This window comes from Mastomys coucha, unplaced genomic scaffold, assembly GCF_008632895.1.
Source record: "Mastomys coucha isolate ucsf_1 unplaced genomic scaffold, UCSF_Mcou_1 pScaffold16, whole genome shotgun sequence".
NCBI lineage: Eukaryota > Metazoa > Chordata > Mammalia > Rodentia > Muridae > Mastomys > Mastomys coucha.
In genome coordinates this window covers 67,406,115-67,430,343 of record NW_022196898.1, presented here as the reverse complement: position 1 = coordinate 67,430,343, position 24,229 = coordinate 67,406,115, and the positions used below count along the sequence as shown (strand labels likewise).

Sequence of the window (24,229 nt, the reverse complement as noted above, 5' to 3'; positions counted from 1 at the left end):
TTACAAGTCTAAGAGCATTTATTTATACATTTAGAGCTTTTCTTGGGTAGGTCTCAAAAATATTTTAATGTCTGAAGAAGAAATATGTATTAATCTTAGACTTTAATTTTGACTGTTTTAAGTATTATCATATTAATTTATCTCAAGACTACATTTTATACCTATCTTCTGAAACTAGTTTGCATTTTTCCTATAAAGATCATAAAAGGATGGAAGAAAGTTCTTTCAGTCAGCTGTTTCTGTGCTGATACACTTTGATGTACACACGTACATTCCTGGTGTTTCACTTAACTAAATGGGAAAGTATTTGTTAACTGTAGCATGATGATAGAAAGCTGAATTTTTAGAATATATTATTTAGTTTTCTATACAATAATTACAAAAGAATATGACAAGGCCATGATTCTGAAGATAAACCAGTTTAAATGTCTGTAACTCTGCTTTGTCAGGGTTTTGATCTGTAACATAGTAATTGATAGTAGGAATGTTTAAACGTCAATATTTAGGGCTATATATGAGTGATATATATATATATGATATATAGTAGCCTTGACTCTTTTTCTAGTCATCTTCCAAGCCCACAAACCAAAGTTGATGATAGGAATTGATGAACAGAAATTATAAGCTTGAATGAAAGGAAACACCTGCCATCTCATGATCATTTTAGGTTTCTGCTTTGAAGCATCTTACTGCCATGACTACATAGACAAAGCAGAGAGGCTTCATTGGACCAAAGAAACTCATTAGAACTAAACACGTAGGGTTTAGGGGCATGGACCCTGAATAAAGGGAAGTTGTGCAGTTGGGCAGTTGGTGTAGTGGTCATAGCAGAATGATACTAGCTGAGTTGCATTTGTACTGGTAGGAAGTTTGCAATGTCTATCAGAAACTGCCTTGCTGTAGGCCTGAGAGCTGTGTGCTGATCTCATAGGATGAACACTTTTCTGAGACACTGAAGTTCTGATGTAGCACCTTCCAGGGTACCCTCAACTTACAAGCCCAGATCTTTAATAAAATTGTATTTGGTAGTAGGTGCCACTAGTTGAAGGAACTAAAAGTCTTACATAACAGGCATGAAGACGTCATATGAAATTTAGTTGCCTGGTTAAAAATATGCATATATAAAACAGCCCTTAAGGATAAAAATAGGATTTAGTCTTCCTCTGTCTGTCATACATAATATCATTAGCCCACAATAAAAAATTACAGATTGGATGAAGAAAGAGAAAAACAAAAATCTAGAGGGTGAGGTGTACAATGGGGGAGACTTCTAAAATGACTAGATAGGAGAATTTGTATGCAAAGGCTATAGAATAAAGTTTAAAGAGAAAGATTAAAATAATAACTGAACAAAGGGTGGAATTGGAATCTCTTTAGATAGAGGTTTTTCTTTTTATTTTTAAAGCATAAAAATTTGCTGTTGAGATTAAAACAGGAAAATGGTTAATAAGTTTCCATAAAAATGAGTTATATTTAAAAAGTACACCTATGGGAATACCAAACAAGAAGCAAGCAGTCTCCCTCTCCCCCTAATCTCATACTTGGGTTTCTGGATAGCACACAGGGAGAGTGGGATAGTGTGCGCGTGTGTGCACGCACATGTATGTATATGTATGTATTTATATATGTATGTATGTGTATATACCTCTATGTACATCCATGTGTATATACCTGTATGTCTATATTTGAAATAGAAATTATTGAACACTTCTAAAAGTTTGTAGGAAACCTGAACTTAAAGCAGTTCAATAAGCACCCTTCCTATTATTGGGTTAATTTGAACAACACACACAGACCGAGGCACAGAGTACCCAGTAATTGAAAATTAGTAGTAAAGATATTAGAAATATCCATGCAAAAGACATTTAACAAGAAGTCAACAGATCACACTAAAAGAGTACAGGTTAGCCCTTTTAGATTTAATAGAATGACATTAGCTGAAATCTCAGAGCTCATAAAGGTTATTTATGAGTAGTATAGTGAAGTGGCAAATGTAAATGATTCTCCTTTTAACCCTGTCTTAGCCATTTCAATTTATTTGTGTTCTCTGAACTTCTGTACATTACTCTTACTATATAGTGGAAACTTTGTCTCATAAACTTTATTGATTATGTAGATGAGACCATGATAGCAGCTCAGAAGTGAAGACGTTCTCATTTTACATAAAATAATACATTGTGATTTTAACATAAAAACATTCTGAGCGTGAGGTTATACACTAAAATTCTAGTAATATCTCTTCGAAATGATCCAAGTATAGCTAGTAGATAATAGTGGGATCACTGGAAGATAACTGTAAATTACAAAAATCAAAATAGTTATATTGGTTACTGACCAAATAGGTTGGTCACTAGATCATAACATAGAGAATTCAAAAGTAAGCCCACATATTTATGGGCAACTGATGGTTGTGGGAGGTGCAAAGTCTTATGGGGAAAAAAGAGATTTAATAGAAAGCTATATAGCTTTTGCCTTCCCTTCCCTCTCCTAGTGGAGTTATGTCTTCTGATGCAGGTGGCAATGAACTTCAGATGGACTGTGTTGTAAATGTAAGTCTGAACGTTATAAAAATTTTAGAAGAAAACAGTAGAAATTCTCCATGATTTAGGTTAGGCAGACATTTTACTGATAATGATTCTAAAAGCCTGTCTGAAAGAACAAAAGAATTAGATGTATGCATTTTAAAGACATTTAAGAAAAAAGGCAAGCCATGCTATAACCAAATATTTGTACAGAGAGTATAAATATAAAGACTAGTATCATGATTGTATATTTAAAGTTTAGAAATGCGCAAACTCAAGATTAACAGTTAAGGTGATTAACCACCCAGTTTTAGAAAATGATCAAAATATTTTGTATTTTGATCATCATCATCTCCTTCCTACTCTATTACCCTGTTATTCTTCCCAACTTCGTGTCGTCCCTTTTTGTTGTTCTTAGCAACCCCCTCAGTTAGTGCAGTCTGTATTAGCTTAGGTGTATGGCCATCCCTGGGGATTAGGAATTTGTCAGCAGACATGTCTCCAAAGGAAAGTGACTCTTACTCCTTCAGCACCTATCAACTACTCATGGCTCCTTCCTTCCCAAGCCATGTTGGAATTTTGACTGGCTTGATCTTGTCCAGGTAACCACAGCTGCTATGAATTCATGTATACAACCTCCTTGCTCAGATCCAGAAATCTGTATTTCACAACTTTCCTCCTCATTCATCAACTCTTTTTCTTTCTGATCATGGGTTTATAAACACTGAGCTTTGTATGTGGAAGGTTAATATAAATGACTAATCTACAACTAAGCATTAACTGTTACTATTATTCAGTACTTTGATCAGCTGTGAATCTGCATTAATAGTAGCTATACACTGCAAAAACAGAAACTTCTCTGACCAGATTTGAGAGTAACACAAATCTGTGGGCATGAATAAATATTTAGAGGGTAGTTTGACAGCGTGAATATTTAACAAAACAGCAGTAGTATCCCTGGGGGCCTATAGTCTCTCTAGTTTTAAGCTTTTGACCAGGTTTGCAGTGGCAGACATATAGAGCAGGCTTCAGAGAAGTGGAAAGTCGTTGGTTACTGCTATAACTGTCATGCCATTGTTGAATCAGTAGGCAGGTTGGTATTGTAGTTGTAGCATGCAGGGTCTAGATGAGACCATTGATATCTTTTCTCTCCCAGTAGCCTGCATAGCGTCTTCTGTCACTAAGTAAGTAGGGAGACAGTTCTTGGTCAGCCTAGGTTGATTTCTCTATTTGGCAGTTTCTTAAATTAAAGCAGTATACTTAACTATATATAGAATTCTGCTGTTTTCTCTCCTAGGTCTTTATTCACAAAAAATGCAGTTCATTAAAATGCCTTAGTATGTGATGATTGAGTAGCTTATATTTATAGTAATCCAAAATTAAAACAACTTGAATGTCCATCACCAAATGAATTGATAAATTCCTGTTTTGGGATTATGTACTGTTTGTACAATGTTGTATTGCTTAGCTCTGTAGTATGAGTTACTGATACAACTGCAGAGATGAACTTCCAGGTCAAGTTTGATAAATTGTAGAAGATAAAGCATGTCTATAGATGATGAGTTTATAAATAGTAAATTGTAATAAATAATAATTAAGTCATATTGGCTGCTAGACAATTCAGAGATAGGAAAAGGACAGTGGAAATGGCATGACAAAGGGCATAAACAGATTGGAGAATGACAGTTACATGTAATGGTTCAGCTTCACCTCCATGACAGCTTGGTCAGAGAGCTGCGCCTTCTTTCCTCCCAACATGCCAAAGATTATGAATGTTCGGATCTCTTTGTAAGATGTAATATTTTCATATAACCAATGCATATCTTCCTGTGCATTTTTAAATCGTGTATATTAGGATATCTAATTGTTACATCTCATTTGCATGGAGATAAGCAGATAGGAAATTCAAGGTGTTCTTTTTTTCTTAGTTTTCATCACTCATATCTTTCCGTTTATTTATTTACTTATTTATTCACTTGACATCTTCATTGCAGCCCTTCTTCTCCCAGGCCCCCCTTTCATGGCTGTTCCCCCCACTTCTCCATCCCCTTCATCTCTGAGAAGAGTGAGGTCCCCCTTGGGTACCAACTGATCTGAAACCTCTAGTTACTGCAGAACAAGGTATATCCTCTTCCACTGAGGCCAGCCAAGGTTAGGGGGACAAGATCTACAGGCAGACAACAGAGTCAGAGTAACTGCAGTTATCGGGGTATACCCCCATGAAAACTAAGCTGCATATCTGCTGCTTATGTGCGGAGGCTGGGGGACCTAGGTCTACCACCTTTATGTTCTATGGTTGGTGGTTCCAAAGGTCCAGGTTAGTTCACTGTTCATCTTCTTGTGGAGTCCTCCAAGGGTCCAGGTTAATTGACTGTTGGTCTTCTTTTGGAGTCCCTATCCCTTCTGGGAACTTTTCCAGAAATTCAAGATAGAATCCACATATAAAGAGCTTACTTATCTAAAGGGCCAACTTTTTTTTGGTGGTTTCATGAAATATACATACACATACTGAAATTGGTCACATTGCGTATTTTATACATACAGATACTTAAATGACCCAAATTCAGAACATTGACACCACCAAATAGTGATGAAGATGTAGATCACAGAACTTTTAACTTAATACTGGTAGAAATATTAAATGATGCAGGGGGGACTTATTTTGTATTTTCTTATAAAAGTAATCATCATCATAAATATGGCAACGTTGTCTGGAGAAGGAGGAATGACGTAAAAACCCTTTTATAACAAAATGTGGAAAAACTGGCATGTCCTTCAGTAGGTAGATTGATACACGATTGTCATACATCCAGATAAAAGGAGTATAAATTGTTATATGTCCAACAAGCTATAAAAAACTGGGGAAGAATCTTATTATACCTGATAGGTTCATCCAAATATTGCTCTCATAGCCTGATAAAAACATGATGACAGTGGAAAACAAGGTAGTGAATGTAGCTTATAATAGAGAAGGTGTTTAGGGCTGAGGATAGATTATATATTGTACTGTAATGATGGATGTAATGTCATTGTATGTTTGTCAAAACTTAGTGACATAAAGAGTGTCCTTCAAAGGATCTAACAATGCTCTGCTCTGGTGGAGAATGTTGATAATGGGGGAAGTATATGCGTTTATGTGTGAAGAACATATGTGAAAATCTTTGTTGTTGTGGATCTAAACTGAAAATTGTGCGGTCTGCATTACACTTTCTTTTGTAAAATAACTGTACTGTACAGTTTAATCAAAAGGATTATTGCCCTGGATTTAGAAAAAGTTCTAGCTGCTGTTCTAAAGTCAGGTTGACACAAATAGGTTAGTAGTAAAAGGATGAAAGTTGTGTTCCATACAAACAGAAAACATAGTTTTATTTTACTGACATGAGAACAGAAAATTTCAGATAAGGAAATACCTATAGAAAATTATATTTCACTTTTATCAGAAAACCTAATTATTGGGATTGTTGTATCTGGAACAATCTTAAGATGAAAAACATGACAGAAGCACATGTTCTTCATGTCTTAGTTGTGCTTTCAGTAAACCATGTTTTAGGAGTTTTTAGGACAGTTACCTCTTTCTCCCTGGATGATTCTTTCATTGTGACTCAGTACGTGGCATAGAGCAACTTAAAGGAAGGTTTATTTTGTTTATATTTTAAGAAGGGATGTAGTTTCCTGGGACAGGAAAGCCATGGTGATACAAGATTGTCATCAAGCCACATTGAGTCTGTACTCAGAGAGTAAAGAGAAATATGTACTGGTGCTTGGCTTGTTTTATTTTTCTTTTATTTCTTTGGCACTCTAGCTATGTTCTTTTCACTTAAACTTTTCTGGTAGCATCGTACTATACCCTAGTATACAAAGCTGGTTTCTTTGGTGATTCTAAATCCAGTCAAATTGAAAAGCTTAGCCATTAACACTGTAAATAAGAAGATAGACTAGAGAATTAGAACAATGGCTCTGTCACCTTGGTGACCCTTGTTTATAAAACTATACTGGGTAACTATAGAACAGCCTGCAAACGTATAGGATGTTCATCATGATACAGGTTATTCTGGGTTATAAAATAACTCCATAAATTTAAAAATAATTGGAAGAAATCTAATAAGGGAGGGTTAATAGTTCGTAGTCAGTGGTGGGTGGTCTCTAAAGCCTGGTCCAGAAAAGTAATAGATTCAAGATGATTATTTTTTATCAGTTATTTTTACCAAAGTGCTCTGTTTTAATGTGAAGGTTGTTTGTACTGAATTATAGGAGAGCTGAAGAATGTTTTTGAAGAAACAACAATTTTAGAAATTGTTAGAAAATGTGAGAAAGGTAATTACAATAGAAGCCAGAGACATATGATTCGTTCAGAGTCCAGCATGAGATTACTTTCCTTACTCATGAAGATGTCAGAGATGGACATGGGAAACAGGTTTTGACTTAAAGAGAAGTGTTGGAGTAGAAGTAGCTTTCAAGTTTCATTTGTTTGGATATTTAAAGTAGAAACTGTACTTAAAGTGCCTCAAGACTGAGTAATATATGATAAATTGTGTGCAGTGAGACTTCTGGGCCTCCAAAGTGGCTCAGCATGTAAAGGCATTGGCTGCCCAGCTTAATGACCTGCATTTGATTCCTAGGGCACACATGGTGGAAAAACATGACTCTGGCAAGTTGTCCTCTGACTTTTACATGGAATCATAAAATATTTTACTTTTATAAAGTATTTAATCTTTAAAATGTAACCATGAATATATTAGCATGTATAAGGATTTTACATGTCACTTGAAATCTTAACAAGTACACTTGAGTATCTAGTATACTATGACCAACTGATAGATGTAGAGATGCCTTTCAGTTATGTATGAAATATTATATAATCAATAGGCATTCATAATTACAGAGTGTTTTCCTTTTTGCTGAAACTTTGTAATGAAGGTATATTTTTTTTTAATTGAAATGGACACTACTGGTCTAATTTAATGATCCAAAAGTGTATACTTCTACTTCATTGTGTTGTTTTGTTTTATTCTTTATTCTTAGTAAGCTCCTTACCGTGTCCTGTTTAAACCTTACCATATGCATGTGACATAGAAAAAAAAATCTTCAATAGAGCTTAATTCTAGCTGTTTATACATGTAGAATAGAGTGGGGGCTTTGAGATGTATCTCTTTTGGCTAAGGGGAGCCTGCTACATCTCTTAACCTCTAAAAACAATTCAATGGTAATTTTAATTTACTTGTGTTCTTTAATCACTGGACAGTTTCGGTATGAAATTGAATTTTAATACTTTTGCTAACTACTTATTCTTCTACATAGACTATGCACATGGCTTGATGGTAACCTTAATTGATGGTTTAATGGTTTTCTCCTTTCCTTTGAAAGCCCAATTTTAGCTTTGCAAGAATTCAGAATTACTCACCTATGTTTTAAGGTATTTTTAACTCTTCATAGGAATCAATACCTTTTTTCTTACTGATTATAAAGAATATTTCTGTATATCTTTCAGCCAACGGTAACGATAGTAAGAAATTTAAAGGAGAAGATAAAATGGATGGGGCGCCCTCTCGTGTACTTCACATTCGAAAGTTACCTGGTGAAGTGACTGAAACAGAAGTTATTGCTTTAGGCTTACCTTTTGGTAAGGTGACTAACATCCTTATGCTGAAAGGAAAAAACCAGGTACAGTTCTACAAGCATTACTAGCATGTTAAACCTCTGATTACACAGAATAAGAATTATCTGTCACCTAAAGGATTAATTTTCTGACAAAGTTAAAAGAAGTTCAGTTTGTTTGTTTGTTTTGTTTTGTAATAACAGAAACCAGGGGTACTAGTAGCATCTATTACATGAGAATTCATCTGGTAACATTAGAAATCGGGCTTAAATTTTGGATACTCGTTCATTAACAGTAGCAGTAGGAGCTATACATATTAAAAATGACATTTTAAAATTTCCAAAAATTTTATTTATAAGAATTTATGAAAATTAACATTCTAAAATACAGCTAATGTAATAATTATTCTAGCCTTTTAATTTCTTCTGTTATATTTTTTATATGAGTCCTCTAGGATAGTAATAATAAAATTTTGGTGCTAGAAAATGCTTATTTTTTTTTTTTTTTAAAACAGATTTATGGAGTGTAGTAAATTGTAGATGGAACCAACAAAATCCAAGGGTATTACCTGAATTAGCTTGAGTAATATTTTTAAAATTAAGTTCTTTTCTAAGATATATTTTATTATTTTCAAATTATATGTCTTGTTTGTGGATATGTGCATGTGAGTTAAGATACCAGCAAAAGCTAATGGTGTCACATTCCTTGGAATTGAAATTTAAGGCAAGCATCTGTAAGCCTCTGTGGATGGGTGTTGGGTTGTGAACTTAGGTCCTCTGGAAAAGCAACAAGTGCTCATAACAACCATCTCTTCTAGCCTTTCAGTAAGACTCTCTATTAGAATATTGAATTGTAAATGAGGGTTATATTCTAGGCAGTATTTTAATTAACAGATTTGGTTACACAGACACTTGAGTTTGAGTTAAAAATTGCAATTTTTATTTAAATTTAATTCATGATATTTTTTTTTTAAACTCATTTTCAGGCATTTTTGGAATTGGCAACAGAGGAAGCAGCTATTACTATGGTTAATTACTATTCTGCTGTAACACCTCATCTTCGTAACCAACCAATTTACATCCAGTACTCCAATCACAAAGAACTAAAGACAGATAATACATTAAACCAAGTGAGTGTTTTTAGGTACAAAAATAATATGGCCAATAGCATCTTAAGACTAATAAATATTATATATTAATAGAAAATGATTTTCATATGCACCTTTTATTATCTTTAAAATATTTTAGTGTGTATATATATACATATTAAAGATTCATTTACAAAAATAGATGGCTTTCTGATACTCATTTTTTTGATGTAAATTATTATTAGATTAATTTTACTGTTCTTTTAAAGACATCAGAGATTACTACTTTTTGCAGGTTTAAAGTTAAAGTTTTTAATATGGAAATTTCTTTATCTGGGAGCAGGCATGGCTTTGGTTTCTAGTACATTGATAATGTTACAGGTTTTTGGTTTTTGAGTTAACACTTTTTTCAGACAAGTTCAATTTGTGGTATTTTACTGAGGTCTCTTCCAAATATTTGAGTCCTTTTCTGTATATATGTAATATTTTGAAAACATAAAATCTCTATTGGCAAACTAACTGTACTTCATATATTAAAACAAAGTCATTTGTTACCACTATGAGAAATTGTAATTGTCAAGCTTAAAAAGATGGTTAGTGATAAATAAGCATGGAATTAATACATACTTTTGTATAGATCTTATTACTGAAAGGATGGTGAGGGGATTAGTACAGGAAAGGAGACTAAGGTGACAAAGGTACAGGGGAAACTTCACCTTTTGTAATTTACTGAATTTTATGTGGTTAACTTATGATTTCTAGTTTTAAAGACATTTGAATTTGTAACATGTTAGTTACGGTATTTAATGCTGTCATTTAGATAAATGTCTGTAGGGAAATGTTGCTTTTAAGGTCTTTTTATTTTCCACAGTAGTATTAAAGTATCAAGTAGTTATTGCCGTAAAATGCTGAGTTTCATTTGTGGTTTTTGTGATGATGTGCATATATAGTTTGTATTGTTATTTAGCATTTAAATGGTGTTTATTTAGATGTGTGTGTTGACTTTTTGAATCTTAGGTTGTGTGATCCCTGGTTTATTCTCATAAACATATTAATTCTTTTGTGTTTTTCTTTTCTTTCTAAATTGTATTTATGTTATTTATTTACCAATAAAGATTTGTCAAACCATTAAGATAATTTGAAATTTAAATTAATGGTGCATTTTGCTGGGTTGATGGTGTATTATCTACCATACAATACACTGAAAATATCCTTCACAGTATATCTGAAAATGTTCCTGACGGTTATACTAAAGACCACATTAATTTTTGATCAGATTTTATACTATTAGTGTAAAAAACTTTTAAATCTCCTGTGTCCATTTGTTAAGATTATATTAGAAATAATAAACTTAATGATAATTTTTGTGAAAGATGATTGGTAGTCCATTTCCTATAGTGTATAGTATACCTGTTTCATAGAGTGAATAATATATAAAAAGAAGCTAAAGTTATTTTATTCTGTACATTTCTCATTGAAGAGTTTCTCGTTATAAACATCTATTCAAGTATATCATATTCTTTCAGAGTAAATGTCATATCCTATCTGTGTCAGCATTGGTGTTAAAGGTAACTATTTTGAAATAATTGTAATGGAGTACTTGAACTACAAGAAATAGTAGTAAAGCATGTAACAGAATGTAAGTAGAAATAATGGATGTGTTACTAAACTACTTGTCTGTCACTTTCAGCGTGCTCAAGTAGTTCTTCAAGCTGTGACAGCTGTCCAGACAGCAAATACACCTCTTAGTGGCACCACAGTCAGTGAGAGTGCAGTGACTCCAGCCCAGAGTCCAGTACTTAGAATAATTATTGACAATATGTACTACCCTGTAACACTTGATGTCCTTCACCAAGTAAGTGTAATGTGCTTTACGTAGTTGCTTATAGCTTGAAGAAATAATATAGTTGGTAATAATGCCTTGATTTTAATGTTTTCACAGATATTTTCTAAGTTTGGTGCTGTATTGAAGATAATCACATTTACAAAAAACAACCAGTTTCAGGCTTTGCTCCAGTATGGCGATCCAGTGAATGCTCAACAAGCAAAGCTAGTAAGTGTGGGCCTCTGTGATACTGATGCATTGTCACTCATTTGTGGTATTAGTTTAACTTAGAACTCATTTTTAAGAACAACTATAGCTATAGTCAGCTATAACATAGGCTTGTGTTATGTTTGTTCACTTTGGTTGTAAATTCTGATCTTGTTAAAACAGTGGGATTATGTTGTGCATGCACACAGTTTGATGTCCTTTTTGGTAGGAGTTTCATAGTAACTTTTCAAAGTACTTTGGTTCACATACTTCAGTATTCTGGTCAGCTCTAGTTATGTTGTGTCTTACAGGTTTTGTGGGTTTTTTTGTTTTGTTTTTAGTTTCTTGTCTGCCTTTTAGTCATACCATTTATCTTTTAAATCATTTTTAGAAGATATGTAAGGTAAGAAATCATAGAGAAGTAAAATTATCCCTGTGTCATGATGCTATTGAAATTTATTTATTTATTTATTTTTTGGTTTTTTGAGACAGGATTTCTCTGTGTAACCCTGACTGTCCTGGAATTCACTCTGTAGATCAGGCTGGCCTTGAACTCAGAAATCTACCTGCCTCTGCCTCCCAAGTGCTGGAATTAAAGACATGCGCCACCACTGCCCAGCACTATTGAAAATTTATAAATCCCTTTGCTTCTTAATGCCTAAAGCTTTCTTTTTAATTTACTCAATTCTGTTTTTACTGTTTAACTTCTTTTGCCATGTTATTTTATTATTAAATCATTAAAAATTAATATTAAGTAATATGAAACTATTAAGTCAGTTTTTTATCTTAAGTCTTAACTAAATTTTTTAGTTTTGATTCTTTTATTTTCATACTAATCATGTTCTCTAGTATTTCATTGATTTCTCCAGGTCAAGATTGTCTGTCTGAAAGTTGGACTGGTTTTTTTATTGTTTCATTTCATGACGTACAGTATCAGATTTGGCCAGTAAACATGCTTCCAATAGCAAACAGCTCTGTTAGTAATAATGGCATGATTATAATACAGCATCTCTTCACTTTCTTGATATAAAACTGTTCAGATTTAAAGAGGTAACATTTATAAAATTTTCAAGTATTTTAGTCCTAACCTACTTATTCTCAGGTTATGTAATCTTATTTTACTATGCTTTCCTTTTCAGACACCAGTTAACTATTAGAATTCTTTTTTGCCCAAAATACTTATTCTTCACATGCCTTGCCTCCTGTATTTGTACGGTTTTTATATTATGTGGTATGAGATTATACTATTGGAAATGACTAGAGACTTATTTTTATGGCATTTTCCACAATGTCAGATGTATTTGAAAATGATGCACAGTTTTTAATATGTATTTTATAATGTGTATTTGTTGGGTTGTGTCTGCGTGTATCTCTTATCTGCTTGATCCAGAGGAAAGTATTGACAAAGGATCAGTGAACTGGAGTTTTAGAATTTATGTTCCATTTGTCACAGAAAAAATAGTTAATGTATGTATCTTGTCTAATCTATAGTTATCATTTAGTATTATGATAAAGTGTCACAATTATATGTTTGTGTGTGTAGATAAGCATCTGATTATATGTGTTTGTGACTATGTGTGTTCACTGAAGTTTTCTATGCAGAAGTCGAAGGTGGTAATTTTAAGAGGAATACACTTTGTTAAGTACTCATTCTGATAGCTAAACCTGGTAGCAAAGGAAGCGACATTCACTTTCCGTAACACTGCCTTGTCATGAAGGCTACTTGGGAAACCTTCTAATGACCGTCTCAGTCCGCATTCCTTGTGCCTTTATCAAGGGTGTACCTAGAGGATATTACGTAGTATCCTATCCTTTGACAATTGAGAATGTTTTTCATTTTTAAGTGTCATCAGAAAGTAGTCATTCTTCTTGGGAAAATCTCTTCATAATCCTATTTTAGTTAGCACTACTCTGTTTACACAGAGTTGGGGTGACGCTTTACTTAAGGACTTTCCTCAGTCTCATTTGTGAATTTTTTTTTAAAAGTCAGATGGGAATTTTAGTAGTCTCTAGCAAAATCTAATCCTTGTCCCTGTATTTAAGTATAGATGCCTTTCTTAAAGAAGACGTATATACCTCTCTAGTATCAATAAAAAAGAGATCCATAATTTTCATTCTTTGCTTCCTTCCTCAGGCTGTATTAGTAGTAATGGCATAATTGTCTTATCTCCTTTGACTTATTTTTCCATTCTGTCTGGTTCTCACCAGGATTCCAAATATGTGGAAGTTTGTAGTGAATTTACTTCAGTCTTGCTGATTCTGTTGTTCTGTATGTCTCCATCCTCCTCCAGCCTTTCTTCTTTACTTTTAGTTATAATCAGATTTCTTAAGCAGGCTTTCTGCTGCTCATATCTTTTTTGTCCTCATTTCTCTGTGCACTGTAATTTGGTTTCATCCATAGTTACCTAACTATCCTTTAAAATGTCAGTAGTGGTCATTAAAGTAGTATAATTGCATTAGTCATTTTCAGTTTTAATCTTGCTTATCATCAGTGGGTACTATTTGACACTGACCCCACTTTCTTAAGTTTTTTTCCCTCCTGGTTTCTGACACTTTCCCATAGATTTCTCCTTTCCTTTCGTTTGCCTTTCCCCTTTCACATTCTGCTTGTGTTTGGCAGATTTTATTCACGCAGCTTAGTTATCTTTAGTGCTATGACTTCTCTAACTCAGAACTTTACTAAAAGACCTAGACTGGGAATCTAGCCAATCATCATACACTTTGAAACTTAGACTGTTCTCATTGCAACTTGCTGTGTCTCGTAGTGCAAGATGCCAGTGTCATTGTCCTTAACAAACCAGAAAACTTGGAGTCATTACTCCTTCCTTTCATCCTGTTTTTAGACATTGATTCTGATTCCTGAGTTCTGCTTGTCTGTCCTTCAACCGTTATGACCCTAGTTTAAACAGGTATTACTCAAAAATTTTCTCTTGAGTTTTTTTTTTTTTAACTTATGTCACATATTTGTAGCTATAGTTTACTTAGTGCTGATGCTAATAGAATGTTTTGTGTGTTTAAAAACAAGTAATGCTGTAAATTTTCTTTAGTTTTAGTTATGCATATAGGCTTCATTTTAACATTTATACCTGCATGTAATATATTTTAATCACACCCATACTTACTAATTATCCTTTCTTGTTCTCCTACCACTCCTGTTGATCCCTTTCCAGGAACATATTTGAGGATTAGTACAGAAGCAAGAGCCTTAGTTACTTTTTCATTGTTATGAACAGATACCATGAGCAAGGCAACTTATAGAAAACTTTATTGGAGGCCTTCTTCTTATCCTTTGCAACAGTTGGGGATCAAGTATTCAAACATGAGCCTAATGAGAGCCTTTCTCACTTAAAGCACCCGGAGGTGCAACTCTCTAGTACCTGCACTACCGAAGAAAATGTCTCTCCCTAGTAATCATGCTAAGAGTGCAACATCATGTCATGCCCAGAAGACAGCTTGAATAACATTCTACCCCTTTACTCGGCTCTTCCTTTCTGTTTCGGTCCCTGAGCCTTGGAGAGAGTAATAATACAGTTTGGTTTCTTGGCACTGAGCACTGTGTCTGTGTAGTTAACTACTGCTTGCAGCCAAAAGAAGCTTCTCTAAGCCAGAGGTGACACTGACACTGAAGTTAAAGAACAGCATGTTCATTTGATACCAATAGACTGTTTGACACAAACTCACTTTATGCAGAATGAGCTACTTGTTCTTGACCAACAGTGCATAGAAGTTTTCTGATTTAAGCCACGAGGACATCATCTGAAGTCAGGGTCATGCTATTTGGCTGAAATCCATTACTTCAGAATCATAGGTCATTTCCAGTAGGTTTTTTTTTTTTTTTTTTTTTTTAATTTCGTTTTTGTGTTTTGCTTGTTTGCTTGTTTATTTATTTTTCAGACTACATGATGATTTCAACTTAGACATACTACTAGCTTTCTCAGAGTCCTTCAGTGACTATCTTTCGTCTTTAGGATAAAGTCTGTAGTCATCAGCATGGTTTAGGAGATTAAATGTTTGCTTGTTTCTTAGGTCTCATTTCATGACTCCTTTTCCATTTGCATCCAAAGCCTTGGTAGGTGTGCTTGCTCTGATCTCTGAAGCTTACAATGTGCTATTTCATTGCTTAGGACTGCTTTTCTCTTCACTTTTACTTTTTTCTTTAACCAAATTCCAGTTTAGAAAATTAATTCTTTATGGAGAACTCTACTTTGTACTTTGAATTAGAATGGATTTTTTATAATTTTATTATCTTAGAGAACTGTGTTTTCTGTTAGTATGAGTGGATACTATGTCTACTTTGTTCTCTGGTACATCTACTGAGCATTGACACTTGAGGTGATAAACTGAAGCCATAACAACAATCCTAATTATCATAAAGTAAAGGTTTTTATATTTCTGTAAGAAAACTCATATGCAGTACACTGGCAAAGCACAGAGACGCTGTCCTTGTCTTCTCAGTAACAGCTTTAACGTTGGAATGTGTAAAACTAAGTGAAGCATGTAAATGCCCCAGTTTTAAAGGTTATTTTTTGCAGCAAAGTTAATACAACAACACGTGAGTAACAAATGTCCTTTTGCTTTTGTTATTTGAAATCCATGAACTGTATGTCTTTTTTTGTAGATGTTGGATAGTGATGCTGTGTTGTCTAGAATCTTCTTCATATTGTCATTTTGTTTTAGTATACTTGTGGATTACATTTTAGCTTTTAAGAAAGCAACAGCAACAGTGAACTCAGATGCTTGTGGCGGTAAAATATGTCCTTCAGTCTTTCTTACAAAGAACTCACTGTTTTATGAAGATGTTCTGAGAAATCTAATGTGATGGTACTTTGTGGACAGTTTGCTTGAACTTGCTTAACTACCATTTGGCTTTTTACATTATGCATTTCATGTTTATAGGAGTTGACAGTGGATCAGGAGTTTTAAAAGATTCTACATAGTCTTTCCAGTGTGGAAATTTATGTTGCAAATAGTTGGTTTGAACTACTTAATTACTGTTAAAAGTCCAAGAAACCTTTAGAGCCTCCCTAAAGAATGCCCAACAAGCTCTCACTAAAGCAAGTTATATATAAATAGTGCCCACTGAAGTATTAGCATGTTTCATTGTGCTCTTGTAATTGTATATTCCATTTTAACATTTTCCTTCATTTTGATGCTTATGCTTTGTAAATTTTAATTTATTGTGACAAGTTTTTTTCTAATTATTTGTACTTAGCGTCTATAAACTTTTTTTATTGGTTATTTTATTCATTTTACTTTTCAGCTGTTACCCTCCTTCCCCTCCACAAGCCCCCTCTTCCCTTCCCCTGCCTCTATGCGGATGCTCCCCCACCCACCCATTCCTGCCTCACTGCCCCTAGAATTCCTCTACCCTGGGTCATAAACTGTTTTTTGAAAGTAGAAATATTTGAGAAGCCTTTGCTTGCTACATATAATCTTTAGCTTTTAACTGGCAGTTGCCTTTGTTCTATCGAGATCATTGTGTTCTGCTGCCTGCACCCACTGTAGGACTGGTTTGTGTATCACTATTCTTTCTTGTGATTGTAAATACAGCTTGAAATGAAGCTTGCATAATTTTTTTCAACATGATTTTTTTCTCTCACTTACGTCAACTTACTTCATACAAATTTTAAACTAGCTAGTTTCCTGCTTTCCTCTCCTTGTATGACACAATTCTATAAAATTTGATTGATTGTTTCTCCAGCTCTTCCCAGGCTGTGTGTAGCTGTGTATCTTTTACTGGTGTACAGATGTTTTCTAAAAGTTAAAATTTAAACTATCAAAGTTTCTAAAGGGTGTTGTAGTAATTGGTATATATTGATTGTTGGTAATTTGGCATTTTGCCTTAATATCGCATTAAAATAACACTTTGAAAAGTATATTGTAGATTTAGTAATTTTCTGTCAGTACTGTTAGCATTAACCTAGGGATGGTGATTCAGGCCAGCTCTAATGAGGTGATATGTACTCCTTGATAATATTTAATTAGTTACCTAGGGGTAAAGTTTTGCTACTCATCTTCTGATAGACATTTGCAGCACTGATAATTCAGTGTCATTTAGATTGCATTCCTGTTTCCCAACAGGAATGACCTAACATACTGTAAATTAATAGCTATTAGTGTGTTTTATGCCTTCATAGGAGAATACTGGGTTATTTTACATTAAAATCTTGATAAAATTGATATATTTAGTGTCTACTTTTATGTGGTACATTTTTTTTGTGTAATGATTTGTTTGATCTACATGTAATTTAAATAATAATGTTTATGAAATGCCTTTACCAGTTTTTACCAGCTTCTCAGCTTAGTAAAATTTTTGTATATTGAGGGCAATTATTGTTCCAGAGAGTAAGAATATTTCAATGTTTGAATGAATTCCAAGCTTAATATACTTAAGCAGATATAGATGTTTACTTTTCCACTAATGAGACATTTTTATTCTTATGAAAATTAATGCTATATTCCCATTTATAGTTTTTTTTCTATAATATGCCTTGTTGGATTAGAAATGATTAACATACAGTAGCAAAAAACCAATCATAGTCAATAATTGATGATAAACTTTCACATGTATGGTCTTCTATTTAATTTCAGTAACCTTTAAGCAAGATAGTTGGCCCTTATTTCTATTTTCTATATTGCTACACTGATACTAGAAATTACTAGTGGTCTTAACAGTGATGTCATTAAGTCTAGACTTTTAAATGTAGATAGCACTCTTTTTTTTAATTCCAGAATTTCCTGGAATGATAATGGCTTTTCTAATTTCATCAAGATATTCTGATTCAGGCCCAACAGTGCATCTTAAGGAAGTACTTGTTCTTACTTGGTTTCATGGGAATTGTTAGACATCTTGGGGCTGCATTTATTTGTAAAAGGCAACTTCGTATAGTGTGCTATGCAGTGGTAGTTGTATCAGTTCATTTTGGTGTTATCATTAGGGCTGACTGTGCATGTGTGACTGTTACCAACTTTATTTTTCTTTTAGGCTGTTTACAGCTTTTTATTTTTTGTAAAAGTGTTACATTGATGATGAAATGGTTATATGTTACAGCTAAGTAGCATTGCCTATTTAGTGAAGGCAGTGAGTGGCAGAAACTAAGACACAGTATAGTAGCATGACTTGATACATGAAATTTTAATCCTTTTTCCTGTTTTGGCTAATTTTCAAATTTATGATGGCTGATACATTTTATTCACTTTTACAGGCCCTAGATGGTCAAAACATTTATAATGCTTGCTGTACCCTAAGGATTGATTTTTCCAAACTTGTGAATTTGAATGTAAAATACAACAATGATAAAAGTAGGGATTATACACGACCCGATCTTCCATCTGGAGACGGCCAGCCTGCAATTGACCCAGCTATTGCTGCAGCCTTTGCCAAGGAGACATCCCTTCTAGGTATGATTTTTACTGTCTGTACCACTTTCCTCCATTGCTCACTGGGAAAGTGCCTGGTACACTACTGTAAGTATAATTAATCTTGGATTTTACACCTTACCAAATGATGTTCATATTTTATAAGTTTTGTTCTTGTGTATGCAGAGGGTTGTATGAATTCCATGGAAGCCTTTAACTTCCTGAGAATAACAAAAAGTATCTCCACCTTCCTTGTTTCATCACCTCACTTTCCCCACGTATAACTCCCCTAAATTAAATGAAGAAAAACTGGAATGAAAACGAATGTTATGAAAATATGTATGCTTTAGATTTGATGTCCTGTCTAAACCAAAGGACTTTATGTGTTCTTGTTAGCATTATTTGATTGCTTTAGCAGTATGCAAAAATAACAAAGTATTTATGAAGATAAAAATAGGAGTTCATGGAATTGTTTTAAAAAGTATAGTGTACCACAAATGTTGAAAAATTATACATGAAGATTTTTCTAGAACGTGCTTATTGTTCTTCCTTTGGACGTGGTTATATGTATTTTACCTTACCCTACAATGGATTTGTGCTACTTATATAAAGTACAGTGTAAAAGTATGTAGCTGGAAGTTGATTGACTGAAGGTTGGGGAAAAAATGTTAGAATAAGCAAACTGATAATGTCAAATTTTAATACTTTTCAAGAATTGTTATGTTTTGAAATTTTACTTTGGTATTTTCAATATTGTTTTCATTTTTATTTGTGTAGCTATTTTCTCTGCTTGTATGTTTGTATACCACATGTGTCCAATGCCTGTGAAGGGCAGAAGAGGGCATCCAATTCTCTGGAACTGGAGTTTACAGACAGTTGTTAGCTGCCATATGAGTTCTGGGAACCGAGCCCATGTCTTCAACAGGTCCCTAAGTGCTCATGACCACTGAGCCATCTCTACCTCAACTGTAGTCTCTTCACATCAAGGTTACTAGCTAAGAGAGAATCCAGATTGATGGCTGAGAAAGAAGAAACTAGCTCTTAAAATTTTAGTTTCTGTCCAACATTTTAAAAAACAGATGAGTGTTGAAAATACTCTTACGAATATGTAACAACTACATTCACTTGTAAATGTATAAAATGACTGGTATGTATGCAAAATGAGTATAATGTGAAGAGCAGTTATTTGCAGTTAAGTTTCAAGAGGACATAGAGAACTGGTGACCCTTTGTACTAGTGTTTGCTGTGTCTAGTTCCACGTACTGCTGTTTATCATGACCACAAAGAGCAGGAAGATGCTTTATGTTGTCTTATTAGCAGGGTTCCTGACAATTTTATTTGCACTGTAGGTATGTTTGGAGCCTTAGTTGATTCATACTTAATAGTTTTTAATGGAAATGTTAAGATTGAGATGATAATAAATGATATGCAGCTTTTAACTCTTTACTAGACAGAACTTGTACAAAAAGAGTAAAAAGACCTGTAATTGTAGCTTCTGGTTTTTAGGCATTCTTCTAAATACTTCACAGGTATGTTAGTGAAATCTTAAATAGCCAAACAAAATAGGTAGTAGCAAAGATTTTCTAGTCTAGAAAATTATACAACCATGGACCACTTTGTAAAGGAAAAAGTTATGGGTAAAATACTAAAAAAATGTGCCATTAAAACCCTGATAACAGGAAAGGATTTTAGGAAGCTCTGTTTATGTTTGGATCCTAAGTAGAGCCATATTTTTGAGGTCATTTGGAATTTTCTGCATCTTAAGGCTTTGGTGAGAAAATATAAAGAAAAAAATCTTTCATAACATGGAATTGGAGATGGCTCAAGTTTTAAAGTGCTAGCTCTGTTGGCGTGAGCTACTAAATTTGAATCTCAAGTATCTATAGGAAGCCCGCATAGTAGTTGCCATTTTTAACTCCAGGGTGGGGAGTAGAGATGGGGACAGGAGGAGATGGAGCTCATTAGCCAACCTAACTGCTGAGTGTCATCATTAGCCAACCTAACTGGTGAGTGTCAGGTTAAATTTGAGGAATTAAGCTTGCTTTCCTAAATTCTGGAATCTTTTACTTGTTCTTCATTTGTAAGTGGACATTTTACTTTAACTGCCCTCAAGTTAGTTTTAAAAGTTTAACTTTCAAAACTCCAATAATAGACTGTAAGTTATGGTATTCACAAGAGATACATTCATACCAACCAGTTGAAGTTTTGACTTTAGGAAAAAAAAACAGTTAATTTAGAACTTTTAAGTAGAAATGATAGTTTTAATAACTTATAATCTTCATTGGTTAGTTTTGTTTTTTTTTTGTTTGTTTGTTTGTTTTTTTTTTTTTGCTGCAGTATCTTGAGTCTTTGAAAGTGGACATTAAAGTATTTTTATTAAAAATCTTTACCATAAATTATTTTCTAAGATTTATACTTCAAGAACTGTTGAGTAAAAATATTAAAGATTATTGATAGTTTTACAAATTTCTTCCTGGAAGATATCTATTAATTTGAAATAACATAAATAATGTAGAAGGCTGCATTTTTGCTCTGTCAGCACACCTTTCTTGGTTGAGACAATGTTACTATGGCGAGAGAGCTGCTGGAAATTTGCTTCCTTCCCGGTTGGCCCTGTACTCTTTTGATTTTTCTGCCTCAACTTTATTAATGTTGAAACCTCTGTTTTGTTTGTATATTTCATTTCTTTATTTTTCAAAGTATATTAAATTACTGCAGGGATGTATCCTTAATTTAAAAACTTTTTTGCAGCTTTAAAATACTTGTTATTTATAGTTTTTCAGCTGCTATGTTAGGTAGTTCTTGCAAAGAAGTACTTACTAGAGACTTAGGTTTGTTTAGGATATAAGCTGAGTCTTCAACTTGTTTTAGGTCTGTTACCTTTCAGAGAAATATTTTTAGTAACTCTTCTCACTGTTAAAAATAAATTTTATGTCTTTTTAAAACTAAGTTCTTGATCTTGACTTAATACCTATTGCAGTCTTGAAGTAGTGAGATTGTAAGTCTATGCTGTATGTTCAGCTCAGTGCTATGTTTCTGAAAAGTTGTTTCCAAACACTTTCCAGGGGCATCTAGTGCTCCACGAGTAATGTCGCCACTATGAAATGATAACTGTCTTTTCTCTATTTTTTTTTTGCCTCTTAGGATATTTTATCGGGTGACTTCAGAGTACAGCCAAAGTAATAGTAGCCAAGAGATTCCTTTCTTGGTCAGTCTTTCTGATACAGAACTACTGAAATAATTGCTACAGTACCCCTTTACTGAAAAGATTATGTATACTTAAATATTCTTTCAAATATATGGGGGTTCACTTTGTTTTTTATATTTAGCTGCTTCGATGAATGTCCTTACTTTTAAAAAAAGATTTTATTTTCAACATTAATTACTTTTAAACTATCACTTATACCTGGTTTACCTCCCTCTTTTCCTAGGAATCATAGTGTTTTGGAAAATGCAGTTTATTCAGAGAAGGGAGACAGTACTTTGTAGATACTTAGAAATGTAACATCTAAATAAATAATCATAAGCTTGGCAGTCTATTCACTCACATACCTCTTTCAGAGAACAAGGTGGTTAAAATTATTAGCCAGAAATTGAGGCATTATAATAATTTTTGTCAAGGTAATTGTTAATATATTAAGAGGTGGGTACCCTTAGAAAATTACTAGGAATGATTTTTCATGATCATGTTGCTACTTAAAAATATTAAAGCAACTAATTCATCAAAAGAATAGAGTTTGACTAAAGTAACACCCATTCTTAGAATAACAATATTAGCAGAGGTTAAACAGTTGATGGTTATGAGGAGATAGAATATTTTTCATGAAGGTTAATTTGAATTCTTGTGTAATGGTGCTTTTCCAAATGTGTTGGCTAGGGAAATCACCACTGAAAATCAGTGGGAGTGGGCCCAAGGTGTTGATATGTTTTTAAATATCCCAAAATATTTTAGTGAAGCAAGAGTTGAAAATTAACTGCTATTGGAATTTTTAATACCAAATTTTAGGGTTTTAGTAGTTATTTGCTATCTTCTCATAAAAAGACATCATAGCCATTACACAGTATTTTAATATTTTTATTCATGTCATAATTTACTTGGTATAATTCTGATAAAATGTTACTTTATTGTTAAGCTAGGTTTGCTAGGTTTCTCCCTTTTATGTGTAATCCTAAGATTACCAAGTTTATTTAAAACTCTGGAAGCTTTGTCTTTTGTTGCTTTTGAATGGGTCATTCACATGGTAATATTTTATAAATTGCATTTATATGTCAATCTTCCATGTCATAGAATGAATCCCACATTCCTGTAATAAGATCAGTAGTGATCACTGTAGATTAACTTGTGTTTTTTCCTATTGTTTCCTATGACTTTTAAATCAAAGTCATATCCCAACTATCACCACAATATCCCCAGATTTCTTACCAAAACAAAATGTAACTACCACATCAAGAATTCCTGATTAATTCAGTAGAAACGAGTCTCACTGTGCAGTCCAGGTTCCAGTCTGGTCTTACAAATTGCTATGTAGAGCAGACTGCCCTCAGACTTAAACGTTCAGTTCTTGAGCCTCCTGCATCCTGGGATTCCAAGCCTTCCTGTGTCACCAAACCAAGCAGTGGATTTTCTTTTTCCCTCTTTTTTAAATTTATCTTTTCATTCATTGAGAACAGTTTTTTCCTTAGATAGTATATCCTGATTTTGCTTTCCCCTCCCTCTCCTCCTCCCAGTTCCTTCCCACTCTCCACCAGCCACATCCACTCTCTTTTTGTCTCTCAGTAGAAAACAAAAAGGGTTCTAAAGGATAATGTTAAGATAAAACAAAAACTATCACATCAGCATAGGACAAAACTAACAAAGAAAATCCAAGAAAAGGCGTAAGAAATAGATGTAGACACAGAAACTTATTTGTTCATACACTCAGGAATCCTATAGAAAATGCAGAACTGGAAACCATAGAAGGCCATGTTGTGTAATAAAAGAAAAAATAAATGTAAAGTAAAAATAAAAATTGAAAGGAAAATACCTGTGACATGACATGAGAAAGGAACCTCTTAAAGACACTGAGTTCATTTTCTATTGGCCACCTAATAGCTGAGCCTGTTTTTCAATGGGATTCCTATGAAGAAAACTAATTTTCATTCACCGGAGGCTATCAATTGGAGATTGCTTCTGGGTTGGGGATGAGACATGTGTCCATGTCTGCTTTCAGTTGTAGGACTCTTTCTGGTGCAGACCTGAGCAGACCCTATGTGTGCTTCAGTCTGTGTGCATTGATCCTATTGATTTAGAGAGTTTGTGTCCTCTGTAGCCTTCTTCCCCTCTGGCTTTTAAACTCTTTCCACCTCTTCTGCTGAGTTTCCTGAGCCCAGAGGTGAGGGATTTTGATTGAGACATAGCTTTTGGGGCTGTACGTTCCAAGGTCTCTCCTTCTCTCCATATTGTCTGACTGTTAGTGTATGTTTTTGTTCCTGGCTGCTAGGCAGCAATTTCTTAATGTGACCAAATAGCTAATCTGCATCAAAATTTCTTACTTTTAAAAGGTATTTATTTGTTTGGTGTCTTTAGATATAATCTCACTATGTAACTCAAGCTCCTGTGCCAGTCCCTATATTTAAAAAAAAAAAAAAGTGCC

The 24,229-nt window shown here is 33.7% G+C and overlaps 1 protein-coding gene across 7 annotated transcripts in view; it reads left to right on the top strand.

The window, feature by feature from the left end:
* Ptbp2 (polypyrimidine tract binding protein 2) overlaps window positions 1–24,229 on the top strand; it is a 65,578-nt gene that overhangs the window by 23,486 nt on the left and 17,863 nt on the right. For 4 of the 7 annotated variants that reach the window (XM_031375304.1, XM_031375303.1, XM_031375302.1 and 1 more), the window contains exons 4-8: window positions 8,011–8,183; window positions 9,104–9,247; window positions 10,896–11,060; window positions 11,148–11,258; window positions 18,443–18,638. In XM_031375304.1, the coding sequence (XP_031231164.1) occupies window positions 8,011–8,183; window positions 9,104–9,247; window positions 10,896–11,060; window positions 11,148–11,258; window positions 18,443–18,638 (789 nt within the window). Of the gene's footprint in view, window positions 1–6,255; window positions 6,280–6,450; window positions 6,568–6,813; window positions 6,837–8,010; window positions 8,184–9,103; window positions 9,248–10,895; window positions 11,061–11,147; window positions 11,259–18,442; window positions 18,639–24,229 lie in introns of those variants that run through there. The other 3 variants (XM_031375307.1, XM_031375305.1, XM_031375306.1) reach the window with 3 other exon arrangements.